This window comes from Capra hircus, chromosome 10, assembly GCF_001704415.2.
Source record: "Capra hircus breed San Clemente chromosome 10, ASM170441v1, whole genome shotgun sequence".
NCBI lineage: Eukaryota > Metazoa > Chordata > Mammalia > Artiodactyla > Bovidae > Capra > Capra hircus.
In genome coordinates this window covers 57805550-57818126 of record NC_030817.1, presented here as the reverse complement: position 1 = coordinate 57818126, position 12577 = coordinate 57805550, and the positions used below count along the sequence as shown (strand labels likewise).

Genomic DNA, 12577 nt, shown 5'->3' with positions numbered 1-12577 from the left:
CCTGTCCCCTCTCTTGTCCTGTTCCCGCATCTTCCCTCCATAGGCCACCGCCCACCCTGGGCTCCCAGGCCCTGGCTCCTCCTCCCCACTCTGGCCAGTGGGACCCTCTGGAAAGCCCCACTGAGTGCCGACACAGGAAGGGGAGAGGGGAGGCTCGTGGGCGAGTTCCTGCAGAGGCTCAGACTCTCAGCTGTAGCCGTTGGAGCCTGTCATTTCCCTTCCCCCGCCCACCCAGCTGAGAGGCCCAGAAGTTTCATCACTGCTGAGTTGCTGTCCTTATAAGGGAAGGGCCTCCTGAGCCTCTCCCTTGGGCCCTGGCTGGCTGGTAGAGAGCCAGACCAAACTCGGGGTGTCCTTTAGGGGCCAGGAAAGGTGGGAATGTCCAGGTCGGCCAGAATTTGTCACAGACTCTCCAGAGAAGACACAGGAAGCAGTTGATTGTTACCCCAGGCCCGGAACCTAGCGTGTGGAATCCGAGGTCCCGACGCTTAACTTGTGGTCTCCTAGGAAAGTTAAGTCTCAGTTTCCTAATCTGTAAATGGACTGAACAGAAATCTTCCTCATGAGGCCACTGGTGACAGTGAGCGGCCAAAATAGGCCTGCCAAACAGCAGGGGCTCTGCGAGGCTGGGCTGCCGGAGCCTATCAGCCTCGTCTTCCGTGAGGCAGACCATGGGCTAAGTGTTCCACAATAATCCTGTGAAGAGGGAGATTAGCCCATTGACAAACAGGCAAAACAGAGGCACATTTTACCTGAGGTAAATGGCTTTACCTAAGGTAAAAGCATCCATGGCTAGAATTTGAATCTAGATGTGTCTGCCTCCAAATCTAAAGTCATATTTTTCTACTTACACCCTGCTACTTCCTCCAGGAACTTTGTTCCTTTAATAAAATTATGACAACAGGGCAGAATTCTACCACGACCTCTCCACCCTTCATGTCCCTCCACACAGCCTCCTGGTAATGTCTCAGAAACCTCCACTTGAGTGAGTTCATGAGGTCTTTTTTTCTGACAGCCCTGCCTCATGTCTCTGACATGTCTCTGACATGTCTCCTATCTGGGATAGGAGAGAAGGGTTGGGAAGGTGGGGAGGCAGGAACACAAGATTGGGGGGACACAAAATATGGTGGCTCCAGAAAGACACAGGGAGGTTCCCGGGCTCGGGCTCAGGCTCAGGTGGGACCAGAGGCAGGGGCACTCTGATGTCCCCTTCCCCACCTGATCCTCCCCCTCTGTCCTGAGTCCTGCTTGAAGGCAGCCATCTGTGGTTTGCAAAACCCCACAGGGCTTCAGACCAGAGATACCAGGACTCGTATTTAGAAGAAAAAGTCTCTGCTTCTCTGCACAGGCCTCCTGCCCCCAGGGCCAGGAGGAAAGAAAGTTCTCACCACATCCTTCCTCAGTCTTGCGGCTGGCTGGCCACTGACACCTTCCTGGCAGCTGCTCCCTTCAAGGCGGCCCTCAGGAGGAGACCTTGTTCCTGGGCCAGGGTGGGGGCACACCCCCGTCAGTGAAGAGACTTCTCTCCCCCACCTCCCTCACAGATGAAGTGAACCGATTCGCCTGGGGTCCCCCTGCTTCTACAGGCCACCCACTTGGTATGGTGGACACACGTCAGGCCAGTGACAGGGGAATTCCTGAGGGATAATATGAAGGTCAGAGAACAGTCAGTAAGTTCCGGGTCAGGTGCTTCCTGTTGTGCTGACCACCAGGCCTGTTCAGCAGCCCTCACAGATAAGGAAGGGAGCTGACCTTTGGGGAGTAAATTGCAGTGCTTTCCCACATTAGGAGTGGGTGGCACTGTGATCCCCTTTATGAGTGAGGAAACTGAGGCCTCCAGAGGCTGTGCTTCACTGAGGTCCCTGGTGGGACTCGACACCTTGCCAGCAGCTTGACTTGACTTGGTCGCTTGACTTGGAGCTGTCTGCTGGCCCAGGGGTTTCTAAAGAGCACTCAGCAAAGCCCTGGGTCCTGCTGAGATGTGCCATAGGCATCAGGTAAGGCCCAGGCTCACCCCAGCCAGGACCAGGCTCTGAGGTTTAAAATGGCAGCTGGAATAATTTTGAACCATCATAGGAAATACCTGTTCAGGCAAGAATCATCAGTGGAGACTAGATCTAGAGGGAAATTTTGATGAGATGCAACCCATTTATGAATGGTTCCTTTTTATTTTTTTAAGGCCGCACTATGCGACATGTGAGATCTTATTTCCCTGACCAGGATCGAACCAGTGGCCCCAGCAATGGAAGCACAGAGCCTTTGTCACTGGACCACCAGGGAAGTCCTGTGCATGGTCTCTAAATGTCTCCCAGATTGCTTATTACTTACAAAAAAAAATATGTAACTATGCGGTAGAAAAATTAGACTTTTTGGGTGATCAAAATTAACATTATCAGTGAAGGGCAGATGGAGATTGTCTCCAGATGTCCTGAGAAGGACCTAACATCACCTGTGCAGTTCTCTGGCTGAGACTCTATGACTTTGATCTAACTTGATATATGAGGAAACCGCAACAAACCCCAAATGAGGACTATTCTATTAAAAATCTGGGGAGGACTGTATTCTTCAAAAATACCCAAATCATGAAAAATAGAAGCTGTGGAAACATTTCCGATTAAAGGAGACTTAAAGGGACATGTATGCAATATTCAACCCTACCCTGGAGGCAACATATGATTAAAGGATATTAATGGGTCTAATGATAAAACCAGAATATGAACGGTATTCTATCATTGTTAAATTTCCTGAAGTTGCTAACTGTGCTATGATTAATAATAGGATATGCTTATTTTTAGGAAATACACACTGAAGTATTTAGAGGAAAGGGGCCATGATAACTAATCCTCCAAAGTCTCCAAAAAAGAACTGTATGTCTATAACAGAAAAAAGGCACTCAAGAGATAAGCCAACAGGTCAACCTGAGTATGTAGACGTTCTTTGTAACTGTACTTACTCTTGCAATGTTTCTCTATGTTTGAAATTGTTTCCAATAAAGTTTTTAAAAACTGTTCAGTACTGTTCCCTATGATACTTAGCCCTCAGGCTGTAGAAACGTGTTGGGTGGAAGGGGTGAGACTGCAAGGCCAGACCAAGTTTAGCGAAGATGGAGCACTGTGAGAAGGCAAGCCCCCCTAGCCTGGCCTATGAGAAGGGGGCCCTGGAACAGAGTTTGGAGGACTGGTGATGCCCTCATCAACCACCAACTATCCTCTGCTTCCATGAGGCCCTGGAGCCAGTCTCCACATCAACAAACAGGCTTGTGGTAGAGAAGTTCCATAAAAAGGGATTTATTGCCAAACTCTCAAGAAAGGCGCTTCATAAGCAGAAGACATGGAATGCCACCCTCCTCCGGGAGGCCAGCCAGGCAGTCCCTGCATATCCCGGATCCTCCTCCCCTCCCCTGGAAGCTGGCGTCCCCCGTGCGTCCAGGCTGCCAAGGCACAGGCACCCCGTAGGAACCAATGGCATCAAGCCACTGAGGTGACCCCAGAGCTGCTTGCTCAGCCTGGTCACTTGTCAGAGCAGGAAACTGAGGCTCTAGTCCCAGGAAGGAGGTGATCTGGTGAATGCCTCACCCAGCCCAGGTGGCTGGTGAGGGAAGGCTGTTCTCCAAAGAAGACGGAAGGGGCCACGTGAAGGTGGGCCCCTGGTGACATTCTTGCTCTCATACTGGAGACATATGGAGAGATGGGTGGACCTTGATCTAATCTGATGTATGAGGAAACCTCATACAGGCTAGGTCTGGGAGCCTAGTCTGTCCAAGGAGTGTGGTTCAGGGAGGCCAATGGGGGCTCACGAGTCATGACATTGCTGCTCGCCCACACCCCTGCACAGTCAGGCTGCAGACTGGACACGTGCCCCTCCTGACACCTGCCACTACCCTCAAGAACCAAACAGAAGCAGAGTAAAGAAGGCAGGGACCTGCACCTGCAGGCCTCAGTGGGCATGACTAGTGGCTGGGGGTGGGGCGATGGACAGGAAGGCCAAAGCACACAGCTGTGAGCTTCCCTCTCTTTCAGTAAACAAAAGTGCACTTGCAGAAACCCCTGAGCAGGCCTGTCAGAAGCTGCTCCTACTCCCACAGGCCCCAGGGAGCGGCTGCGGCCCTAAGGGCCTCCGCACCTTACAAACCCTGCCCTCAGTCTAGCCGCTGCAGCAGGACAGAGACCGGATGTGCTCTGGAGCCAGAGATGATATTGCAGGGAAGGGGTAGGGACAGGACGGACCAGGAAGGAGATAAAGCTCCTTCCACAGGGAAGCTCAGGAGGAGCAGTCCATGTGGGGCCAGAGCCATGGGAGGAGGGGAAAGGGGAGAGGGAAGTGATTTCAGGCCCAACCGCTCCCGTCAGCATTTGAAGAAATAACTGGGGTACTGGACCCGTCTGGGTTGAGAAGGAACCAAGGAGACCCAGATATAAACCCCATCTGGAAAGCACAGAAGTTGGGGCAGCTTCACTCCTGAATGTTGATTTATAATGAATTAAATACAGGATTTTCTGATGCTGACATCAGGTTTACCTGAACAGGAATGTGCAAGGCTGGACCCAAGCTGGTCCGGGGCAGGGAAAAGACTACGAGACCCTTCGAGTTCCTCCTCTACCCTGGAGTCCACCAAGCCCGGCTCACCAGAGGGGAAGGCCTGCAGAATAGGAAACGGGCCCAGGGAGGGGCCACACAGCTAATGGCTTTCTCACACAGATGCCTCCCACCTGCCTTCAGAGGCCCCAGCTGGGATCCAGGTCACACTCAACTGAAGGCCGAACCTCTGGTCTAGACCTGAGGCCCCAGCCACCTCTGGGAAGAGGTGGGTGGGGAGGGTCAGTTATGGCCCGAAGCTGCCTCTGCCACGAGGCTCTGCCTGGGAACATCTGGCCATGTGCTCTATTCAGAAGTCAGGAATGTAAACCATTGAGGGCGGGAAGTAGAGATGATGCCGCCCCCGGAAACCCCGAGCCCTGTGCCAAGGCCCTCGGGCTGTTCGGAACAACCACACAAGCACAGACGTCCCGAGTGTGTGCTCCCAGCCCAAGCCCAGAACCGGAGGCCCAGCCAGACAGCAGCCCTGGGCGCTACCTGGCACCTCTGGCCAGGGCAGGGAGGGAAGGATCCCAGGAGTCTCTACAGGTCCTGGCCGAACCCAGACATGCCTGATGGCCCTTCTACAGCCTGAAGAAACACATTTCTCGGCAGGGCTGGGCTCTGAGGGACTAAGCCGGCCAGCAGGGAACGTCCCTGGCCCGGCAGGCCCTAGGGTGCGCTTCTCCTGTAGAGGGTCACCAGCTCCCTCCTCTTCTCCCGGAGCCCAGGCGCTTCCTGGCTCATCTCTTCCAGATCCCTGATCTCCTGCAGGACCTGGGTGGCCTGTCTCAGCTGCTCCACAGCCTGGCTGAGCAACGTCTCGGCGTTTACGGAGGCTGATTCACCGCCCAGCACCTTGTTCAACAGTTTCTCTGTCTTTTCTGAGGCCACCTTCACCTCCAGCTGAGCCCGATGCAGCTGCTCCCCAGGCTGCCACCGACGTCGGGGGCCTTCCCCCAGCAGGTCCCCCAGGGAGGAGCAGCGGGGATGGAACTGAGGTTGTGGGTCCCAGGGGGGGAGGGCGGTGGATGTCGTTGTAGCCTTTGGGGGAGTTCCTGGGGGTCCTGCAGCCTGGGATGACTGGAGGGGCTCAGGACTGTCATCCACACCATTCACTGAGACCTCTGCTGGGCCTGGAGCAGACGCCTCAGAGGCCCCAGGACTCTGAGCTGGCCCAGAAGCCTCCACGCCATTCATGGACGCTTTCAGTTTCTCCGATAAGATCTTGGGTGGGGGGGTAGGGGGCTTCCCACCCTCCCTGAGCCCAGCCTCAGAAGTCTCAGCACCCGGCACCTGGGACAGTTCTGCACTCTCAGAGTCAGGGGCCTCCTCAGGGCTGGGGTTCTCCCAGCTCACCTTCAGCTTGTCGGGCAGGATCCTGTTGGGGGGCTGCTCAGAGTCACTGTCCTCCACCACTGGAGTCTCTGAGTCTTCTTGGCTTTCAGGGTGGGCCTCAGTGCTTGCTGGGGCAGGGGTAGGGGCGCTCTGCCCCACAGGGGTCTCCAATCTGTCACCAGCACTGCTGGTCTCAGGCGCTGGGGAAGGCTTGGCAGGAGGCATGGGCGGCCGGGGTGTCTCCCGGGGCTGGGCTGCATCGACATCGTCGCTAGGGGCTAACACTGGCGGCCCGCTGTTCGGAACATCGAGGTCCAGACGCGAAAGCCCATCAGATGCAGCATTGGCTACCTGCAAGGGCAGGACATGACATCAACTTGGATGACCGGCCACTGGGTCAGCTGTGCCCACCTACGAGAGTACTCAAGTCCTCTCATCCAGGCTTCCCACGCACCTGGCCTCCCACGCCGTCCGTGCCCTTTGCTCTGGCTTCCAAAGCCACCTGATTAGTAGCTAAAGTGATTCTCTGATGAATCCTCTCATCTCTCTCACTTCCATAAAATACCTGGTTTTGGAATCACAGGCCAGGAAGCTAGAACCAAGGTGTCCTCTCAGGCCTCAGCCTGGCTTGCGTAATAGGCTGCTCTTTTGAAAGGCAACTGTGCTGGCCTGGGTGGCAGGGAACAGGGCCCTATTTCAGCCCCCTAGTTGGCTGTAGACCTTGGGAGGGTCCCTTCTCTGCAACCACCCACCCAGCAGGCGACAGGATCAGGTCTCACACACGAGTCTCCTGCATCACCCTGCGCTCACTCGCTGTGGAGACTTCTGTCTGGCCTGCCAGCCCTCTGGGCCAGAGCTCTCCAGCCTTCCCCTGCCCAGCTGCTCAGCAGCCAGTGCCCACTCTCCTCATGTCATCACACGTGGCCCCAGACATGGGCAGCCCGAGACCACAGCTGGCCGCCAGAGGAGAACAGCTGCACCCAGCAGGCAGCTGTCCCCACCTGGCCCCAGGGGCCCACAGGGACACCCAGCAGCCCCAAGGCCATGGGGACAACTCCGCGGAGGGCCTGGAGCGGGACTGGGCAGGAGGCCCCTTGCCCGAGGTCCCTCAAGGTCTTCACTCCCTTTCACACGCAAAGGGTGACCAGGCCTATACATGTACTCAGTCACAGGACACGAGTCCCTCCCTAAATTCTTCTCAGAGGGTCCCCCTCCCCAAGGCTGGCCCTCCCCATAGCTCCCAGGCTTCCTCCCTCAGACATGCCTTTCCTCTCTGGCTGCTTCAGTCACTCCCTCTGCAGGATGTTTTCCCTCAGCGGACAGACATGAACAAGCTGTCTCATTTCAAAAGCAAACCATCCAATGACCTAGACCCCCTTCTGTCTCCCTCCTTCCCCGCCACGGTTTCCTTCGCACCAGCACCCCCGGCTCTGCACGCCATGACAGCCCAAAGCCGACTCCTTCTCTGAGAAAATGCGCTGGAATCATCACCGTCTGCCTTTTCCCCAGTCCTGTCCCATGACTTGTGGCTGCCAACCTGGCTGATGACCCACGGTCCAGGGCCCTTCTCTCTGGATGCACCCCTCTCAGGCCTCCTCTTCCTTGGCTCCCTGTGCCCCTCATTCCTCAAAGGTAACATTTGCTGAGGTTCCTTCCTGTCCTCCAAGGTCTGAGGAAGGACTCCTCCCTTCCCCCTCCCACGCCCGGGTCTCCTGGCATGTGGGCACTCTGACAACCCTGCGTGTTCACTCTGCTTCCCTGAGCCCTGAATTCAGTCACAAGCCCAGGTGGCTCTTGCTGCCCAGTGTCTCTCCCACTGGCCCCTCCCTTTTTACCCCTCCTGGACCCTGTAGGCCCTACCTCTGCCTCTGTTTCCTGGCCCCCTGGCTTTCCCTTCATCAACCCAACCCATATTACCCAGGGCCTCCAACTGACATCTGGAACACACCCTTCCATCCATCCTGCCCCCAAACCCTGCTTTCAAGACCTCCACAATTCCGCCCCCCAACCCCGCCTTCCCACACCATCTCCCAGTCAAAGGGACAGAGCACATCTTAAACTCCCCTGCTGGGGCCTCAAACTCACACCATTCCTTACACCCAGGACCTCCCTCACTCCAAGTCTCCCTACTGAAACCCTTCCTGTGCTTCAAGGGTCAGCTCAGCCTGATGCCAAGAGTGCTTAGGAACAAGGTAGCCCCCTAGCCCGCTGCCACCTAAGCAGCTGCAGTCCCAGGCTCAACCGACCCCCAACCCTTCCAAGCTGAGGGCAAGGCCTTACCTCCTTCAGGTGGACTCTCGTAGGGGGCCGGCGCCGCTGGTCCCTACGTACACGGTCCCGTGTCACATGCTCCAGGACACAGCTCTTGTCCACCTTGACCTGAGAACGAGGAAACCGTGTCAGTCCCCACCCAGCCTTGGGGAGGGGAAGAAATGGCCAGGTGTGATCTGACCCAGAGGTGGGGTCTGCACCTCCCCCTTGCTTGACAGGGTCCGGTGCCCCACACTGTCTCTCTGAGGCCTCTCCCTGCATCCAGGTCTCTGCTTTCCCACCTGTCTCTACATGGCCTTTGTCGTCCCTCTGCAACCTAAGGCTCACCCTCTTCTGCAGCTACCCTCTGTGCCTCAGTCTCTCTGCCCAAACGCAGGCCATCAGCCCTCACTTCTCAGTCCACTGAAAGTATATAAGCAGCTCTGTGGCTGTTTTCGTGCCTAGCCGGGGGGGAGTGGGGAGGAGACAGCCCATGATCCCCTAGTACCTGGCTTTCAGAAAAGGCCTTCCTTGGCCCCAGTCACTCTCCCAGGACCCCTGAGGATCCTGAAAGAAAAGCTCAAGAAAGACCAGGGACTCTACTCCCCCTGGGGCGGGAAGCCTGGAGGGTACCCTCTCTGCGGGTGAGGAATGTGGGCAAGGAGTATCCAGGAAGCCACAGTGAGTCATGTGGGAAATCCAGACTGAATCCCAGTGCAGCTGGTCCCTGTGATGGGGGGTGTTCTAAGACTCTTCTCCCCTGAGGTGAGACTCAGGCCCACCTGGGGATCTTTGCAGTGGAGCAGCTGGTCCTGCTCCATCAAGGCTGTCGGCTGACACCATGCTCCTGTGGCCTCCAACATCCTCTCCCATGCAATGGGGACACTCTACCAAACTAGTGAAGGGCTGAATATGACACAGTCACATAAGACGTGACCTGGGAGCCATGGCTGCCAGTAAGGGAACCTGGGTGTTAAGAGGGAACTTGCCTGGGAGAATTCGTCCCCATCAACCTCAGTCTTCTGCAACCCAAGGGGTCACTCTAGGTGGCCCCCTGGTCCATTTTAGCCCAAATAGCTATGAATCCACAATGTCAAAGATAAACCCTCCCTAGGAGATCTGGCCCTGTGGGACACCCTTCCTGCCCAGAGCCTGATCATGGCCCCGCTGGCATCAGGGAGAGGGGGCTGGATGGCCACTGCAGACAGGTAAGGAGGGCCTGGCCTAGAGCCAGCCAAGCTCGGACTTCACAGCCCAACTGAAGAGTAAGCTGTCAGGCTCTCAGCTCACCCCAGACCTCTCTGCCCTGGGCCCACCTGCTGTTACGGCTGGATCTGGGTTGGAAAGGAAGCATGGTTGCAACCAGTTAAATTCTACCCATGTTTTAATTTAAAAATACGTACTTAAATTTCCTTACACCTCAGTTTCCTCATCTGCAATATGGGAACACAGACATTTACTTTGAAGTGTGTTGTGAGGTTAAATGAGGTAACAACAGCAGGTGCCCCAGTGTTTGTAGCAGTGACATAATCAAGGGGTTGTCTGGGGTGGGGGACAGGGTCCACTCTGAGATCACACGTGGAGGGAAAAGAGACCCAGAGGACTGCATCGCACCTCATCGAAAGCCTTGTTCTTGCCTCGGTTGATTCCTTCGTTGAGGGCTTTGATCCAGGATTCCTTCTCCTCCCCACTGGGTGCCTGGAACTTGATGTCACTGACCTGCAAAAGGCATGGGTGTGATGAATGGCAGGCATTTGTAAGGGTTCACACTTGGGGTCTTAGGGAAACTTCCCACCACAGCCTGAAATCTACCTTCCCACAGCTGGTCAGGAGCAAACCAAAGTGACCCCCATATCAGGTCTCACATGGGGACTCCAGAGCAAGGGAGGAGACAGACCCATCCGAGAAGGGACCCTCTCCATGTATACAGCTGCCAGGGATTGGGATTCAAGTCGGCCTTGCCCAGATCTGGTCTCACCCTCTGTGACTTCCCCAGACCGCAGCCTGGCCTCTGAGGTTTCTCTGTGAAGTAGGAATGTAGTCCCAGTCTACATCTGCCAGACTGAGTATGACACAGGTGACAGGCGTGAGGGGTGGCCATCAGAGAAGGCCTACGAGAACAACGGCCACCTACAGCTGCCCAGGGGCCCCACACCTAGTCCTGGCCAAGAGAAAAAGTCCCAGAGGCTCCGTTCTGGCCTTGAGTCATGGACTGAAAGAGAGAAAAGGCCTTAGGGGGCCCATTTCAGCCCCCTCATCATATAGACAAGGCTCATTAGAGAGACGGGACTTGGCCAAGGCGGCCTGAAGTAATCCCATGGCTCAGCCTCACATCCCCCCTTCACCCCACCCCAAGCCACAAGCTCCAAGCTCCTACATTAGAATCAGAGGCAGCTCAGAGAGGCCCCTCCTGGACAGGCCCCAAGGTCAGACAGGAAACAGCGGAAGGAGTGAAGCCACTCAGACCGAGGAGCTACCTTCCATGGCGGACACAGCAGTAGGGCCCCTGAGCTGGACAGACCAGCACTCACAGCTGGCTGACCCTGAACTTCAGGGAGCTGTGAAGATCAATGATGTAGCAAAGCGTTAAACGTGGAAGTGGGCACAGACAGGGTGCTCAGTCATAGGAATTGTCACCATTTCTCTCCTGCACAAAACAGTCCTAGTTTCCTTATCTGGAAAAAGGGGTGCCACTGCCTACTAAAAAGCAATGCTGAGGGAACTGAATGCCCTGGTGACTCAGTGGTAAAGAATCCGCCTGCCAATGCAGGTTATGCAGGTTCGATCCCTAGGTCAGGAGGACCCCCTGGAGGAGGAGATGGCAACTCACTGGGAAATCCCATGGACAGAGGAGCCTGGTTCACTACAGTCCATGGGGTCACACAAGAGATGGACAAGACTTAGCAACTAAACAACAACAAAGCCAGGGCCTGGCACATAGTGGGTACTCAGTAAGTAGTTACTGAATGAAAAGCTCATCAATGAATGAGCTGGCCCTTGGTTCCCGTTTTGGGGCCTCTGCCCACTCTCTGACCTCGAGATGCCCTAGCTCTTTGTCGGGCAGGTCACCAGCTGCCCATCCCCGCCCGGGTGTTAGATCGTGCCTTCCCTCCTGCCGTTCTCCTGGTTATATAACACACGGCCCGCCTGGCCCCCTCAGCATCCTCGTTATATAACTTCCTCCTGGCTGCCTCTGAGTTCTCCTCATACAGGGCCCTGGTCCCACCCACCTCCCCACTCCAGGCACAGCCAAATGCTCATTTGCATGACCAGGGTAAATTCGATCCTGGCAGGAGATCGGCAGCTAAGTCAGAAACCCCAGGGCACCTTGGCAACTGCCTCAGCCCAGCCATCAGGGCTGCTCAGGGCTCAGGAAGGGACAGCACTGCATCGAGTTCTGAAAGGGCCCGCTCAACCCTTTGATGGGGTTTGTGAGTACGGTGGCCCCAGGCAGCCCATCAGCCCAGCTACTGCCCCTGCTTGCAGCCCCAGAGTCAGTGGGGTGGGGCCCCTGCCTGGTGCAGGACTTAGCATCCCAGACAGCTTGAGAAGCATACACTTGAACTCAGAAAAAGATGCAGCAAGAGTAGGGCAGAGAATGAGCACTGACTGAGGAGTCAACATCCGAGTTCTAGTCCCACTAACCTGCAATGAGAACTGCAAGGGTCTCTTTACTAATTGGGGCCTCAATGGGACAAAAAATCCAACCACTGCACCCAACCCAAACTGTAACTCTTTCCCATTGGCCAGCCCATCTAAGCAGGCTGGGGGGAGTGTGCTGGCCCAGGGGTTCCCCAGGAGAGGGAATACGAAGTTATACAGGACCCAGCCCCACCCTAAGGAACCCAGTAATCCTGCCTGAATGAGCTAGGCATCAGAATAGGGACAGATAGAAGGGTGATCAGAATAGGGACAGACAGAAGACCAAGAAGTTGCTCCTCTTGCCCCACCCCCACCCCACATCCTGAAGAGCCACAGGCTGCACCGATGGTCCCTCCCCAAGCCTTCCCAAGAAGCCCCAGGGCACAGGCCCCACTAGGAGTTCAGAAGCTAACAGGACTGGACACAGAGAAGGCCCACTTGGCTGGGAAAAGGGGGAGGACAAAATGGCAGAGAGGAAAGAAGTGGGAGGGGGAGAGAGGAGGCAGGAAAGAGGAAAGGGCCAAGCTGGCTGAAACCAGCAGGGCAGCAAGGTCCAGCAGAGGCCACCCTGCTTCCTGGCAGCGTCTGCCTGTGACCTCATGGCAGGGGTGTGGGGATGGGGAGGCAGGAGGGAGAGGGGCATGCAAGACACTGGAGTCTTTGTTTATTTGATTAGAGGGAAAAAAAGGCGGCCTCAGGACCAGACAGCCGGGGTCATGTGACCTCCTGGCCAGCCCGTGGCCTCACTGAGGACGGGAACACCCAAGGCGAT

General features: G+C 56.0%; 1 protein-coding gene across 1 annotated transcript in view; it reads right to left on the bottom strand.

Annotated features, from left to right (window-relative positions):
• The window catches only part of PLEKHO2 (pleckstrin homology domain containing O2), a 22790-nt gene continuing 13476 nt past the window's right edge, over positions 3264-12577 (bottom strand). Inside the window, exons 4-6 of the mRNA XM_018054342.1 lie at positions 9778-9882; positions 8194-8292; positions 3264-6264 (exon numbers count right to left, since the gene is read on the bottom strand). Coding sequence (XP_017909831.1) covers positions 5248-6264; positions 8194-8292; positions 9778-9882 — 1221 coding nt within the window. The 3' untranslated portion in view covers positions 3264-5247. The remainder of the gene's footprint in view (positions 6265-8193; positions 8293-9777; positions 9883-12577) is intronic.